Consider the following 3487-nt stretch of genomic DNA (forward strand, 5'->3'; position numbering starts at 1 on the left):
AGGGTCGCGAGAGCAGGAGCGGTTCGGGGGAGGGTCCTGTTACTGTTCGACGAAAGAATTAATACCAACATATTTGTAGCAGCACCTTAGCCCAAAAATGGAAGGAGAAGTGCCTTAGATGCACCTAAACACAAAGATCGGGCATAAGACTGCTCATAGTGGGGGTAACATATATGGTAACATCACACGTCTCCAGACATTTTGGTGACATGGCATGACAATAAAAGAAAAAAAGAGTGATGTGTTAACTAGCTATGTTATCATAACATCACACATCTCAAAGTAATATGAGTCTACAACATAATTAATGACACATTGCATGAAACCACATGTAAGTTACTACCCACTATGGAGATAGTAACTTAGACTAGTAACATGACATATATTACTAGACTAAGTTACTCTCCACTATGAGCAGCCTAAGGCAAGAAGAAGGTTTATAAATCAGAATGTCTCCTATATCCAACCTACTATGTGCCTTTTCATGCTTGTGCAGTTGTACCTCTAGAATGACCGCCAAGTTGACCATAACATTGTTCAATCTGGAGAGTGAGATTCATCGAAACCAAACAAGATTCACACCATAATTTGTTGGACACAACACCATGCCCATATTTGCGAGTGTCCTAGAATGGGAAGACACTTGTTCCATGGTGTTGCTGGTGTGGGACATAAAGACCCAGTAACCTAGGAAAACTAGAACGTCACGGGCTTTAAATGGGCCGCGTCGAGACATACGAGTGGACTCTGGTCAATCAATCCGGTACCTCGTCCGGCGGAGGGGAGCTCACCGCGCGTGTCCAATTAGGGTTTCCGCTTGCCTCCCTCGCTATATCACGAGTTCCGTGCGCGGCGGACGCTGTCCATCACCAGGTCACCGCTCATCAGCGCCTACACCTGCTCTCGCGAGCGAGCACTCGAAGACGGGGAGAAGATGCAGATATTCGTCAAGACGCTGACGGGGAAGACGATCACGCTAGAGGTCGAGAGCAGCGACACTGTTGACAAAGTCAAGGCCAAGATCCAGGACAAGGAAGGTACGATCAATCATCAATGCCCTCTACACTAGGTACTCCTACCCATGATGGTGAACTTGGTGATCGATCGCCGATGGCCTTGGCCTCCTACGCCAGCTCGATTGTTCCGATCGTTTATCCCCGTGTTGGATCATCCTGCAGATGCATGTAGTGGTGTGAATGAACTAGAGGAGATTGGCACAGGTTTTAGGCCAAAGTTCAATACGGAGTACTTTTTTTATCATCACCTTAATTTTTGATAAACGGGATAGAGTTTTGTCCGTGTTTGCATGCCAAGTGTGAGTTAATGGACCTATTATAAATTGTGCTTTAACGGATCGATGTTTGTACTACGTATTAAATACTAACGGCCTGGGTTTGGTTTGCATCAATTGACTGCGTTCAGGTATCCCTCCGGACCAGCAGCGCCTCATCTTCGCGGGGAAGCAGCTGGAGAACGGCCGCACTCTTGCTGACTACAACATCCAGAAGGATTCCACGCTTCATTTGGTGCTCCGCCTACGTGGTGGCGGGGGTGCTGGCGGGGGGAAATGCTACCCTTGTAACATCGCGCCCAGTCTCATGAAGCTAGCACTCAAGCAGAAACTGGAAAAGATGATCTGCCGCAAGTACGTCCCTAATCCCCATTGCACTAACTCAAGATATGCCACCCTTCTAGCTAGTGTATGCGGCTATGTGTCTACGCGTATGATTATATACTTTGGTTGTGCGCGGATAGCTGTGTATAAGATATTGATCGACCTCAGCGCAACCTTGTATTGCTATTTAACTCCATCGTGCGGCTAATTTCTTCGGCCCGGTGAATTGCAAAAGCAGATGCATGCATGTCTTAGTTGTTTTCGTGGTTGCTTCTAATTAGCTGAATAGCAACCTATCCAATTTCATGGGTCTGTTGATTACTTGTGGATGATAAATCGACTTGAAAACCAGGAACATTGCATGTCATTAATTTACGTTATAACTTAGCACTTAGCTAAGGCATGAATTTGTTTTGTTGTCAACCTTGTGGGCTGAAAGGCACATTCCTTTTAAACAGGCAGTTTTGGTCGTTGATGCATCTTCCTTTAATTAACAATATGTGAAAAATTTACAGAAAATTATATAAGTAATGCGTGAATTATTTGTGTATCAGTGTTAAGAGTAATTTAGCATGGTTAGTTTGCTTGATCATGGATTTCTATTTGTGTTATGCCTTGCAGGAAAAATTGTAGATTTCAATGAGAAAATCATCAACATCGAAAATATTCTCTCCAAGAGAGAGAGAGAGAGAGAGAGAGGAATTTTGATGCTCTCCTTAATAATTCTGTGTTTTCTCAGGGAAAACGTTAATATTTTGAATGTCCTCTAATTAACAAATCATTATTTAATCCATCAATTTAGTTCCTTATTTAATTCATCAATTTAGTTCATTCTGAATGTCATGTAATTAAAATAATAATTATTTACCAATCTTGTTTTACACTTCGAAAATATATCTTTGTTGGAGTTGTATTTTCTAATGGGAGCTTATATCGGTAATACTCCAACAAACAAGAATATCTATATATGTGACGAAATAACCTAACTTTGTTCACCATTTTCTTTGCAGGTGCTATGCACGCCTTCCCTTGAGGTCTACAAACTGCCGCAAGAAGAAGTGCGGTCACAATAACGATGTAAGCCTTTTCTGGCCATATCATCAAAGTTATCCATGTATGTTACCATTGTTAATGCTTCTTGACCTGTTTTACTATCTATTTCCCATTTATTTTGCGCTAGTTACTGCATCAATTTTACATATTCCTAGCCTTTTGATGATCGTTGCAGAGCTCCTGCAAATAAGGTGCAATCTGGATAGAATTTACTACTTGTGTACTTTTAAAAAAACTACATGCTATACAGTAAACCAGATTGTTCTCTTAAAAAAAACTACCGGCAGTTATTCACAGAATCAAGTTGTAAGGATGCATATTTAGTGATTCTTTGGTCTGATGTATGAATTCCAACATTTGTTTCCAGCTTAGGCGAAAGAGTACGTTTCACCGGCACTTAACCATTGTAAAGTGAGGTAACCGACAATACAAGTGTGGGCCGAATGAAATGGACATGCATGCACAAGCGAGAGTTGTGATCACTTCAGTTGAGGGTTTAACCTCTGCCCTAGCTAGTTTACAGCCCATGCTGGGAATATGTTGCTCTCTTCAACAGTCTGTGACAATTTGCTGCATGCATGTACATTAAGTTAGTGAAAATGTTTGTGTATTAAGAAGACGAAAGGTGAAAACCACCAAGAAACATTAGAATGCATGGTCTGTGAATTTAGGGCATGTGCGTAATTAATGAAGTTGAGTAATGCGTTGGTGATCAGACCATCTCGGGTCAAGTGTGAGGTTGTACTTGTATCTGAGTGTTAAAATTCACCGGACAGCTTGGCAATCATGCTCGTCTACATGCAGGTACGGAGGCTTTGT

General features: G+C 42.0%; 1 protein-coding gene across 1 annotated transcript; it reads left to right on the forward strand.

Annotated features, from left to right (window-relative positions):
• The first annotated feature begins 934 nt into the window (after nucleotides 1–934).
• On the forward strand, nucleotides 935–3083 carry LOC124672565 (ubiquitin-like). The gene is made up of 4 exons (XM_047208774.1): nucleotides 935–1037; nucleotides 1423–1645; nucleotides 2626–2692; nucleotides 3036–3083. Exons 1-4 carry the CDS (start codon nucleotides 935–937, stop codon nucleotides 3081–3083), a joined length of 441 nt encoding a protein of 146 aa, XP_047064730.1.
• Nucleotides 3084–3487: the final 404 nt, after the last annotated feature.

Source organism: Lolium rigidum, chromosome 7, assembly GCF_022539505.1.
Source record: "Lolium rigidum isolate FL_2022 chromosome 7, APGP_CSIRO_Lrig_0.1, whole genome shotgun sequence".
Classification (NCBI taxonomy): domain Eukaryota; kingdom Viridiplantae; phylum Streptophyta; class Magnoliopsida; order Poales; family Poaceae; genus Lolium; species Lolium rigidum.

Coding starts and splice junctions, on each gene's coding strand:
- LOC124672565 (XM_047208774.1), top strand. CDS start 935: ATGCAGATATTCGTCAAGACGCTGACGGGGAAGACGATCACGCTAGAG. Junction 1,038..1,422: donor CAAGATCCAGGACAAGGAAG/GTACGATCAATC, acceptor GACTGCGTTCAG/GTATCCCTCCGGACCAGCAG. Junction 2,693..3,035: donor AGTGCGGTCACAATAACGAT/GTAAGCCTTTTC, acceptor ATTTGTTTCCAG/CTTAGGCGAAAGAGTACGTT.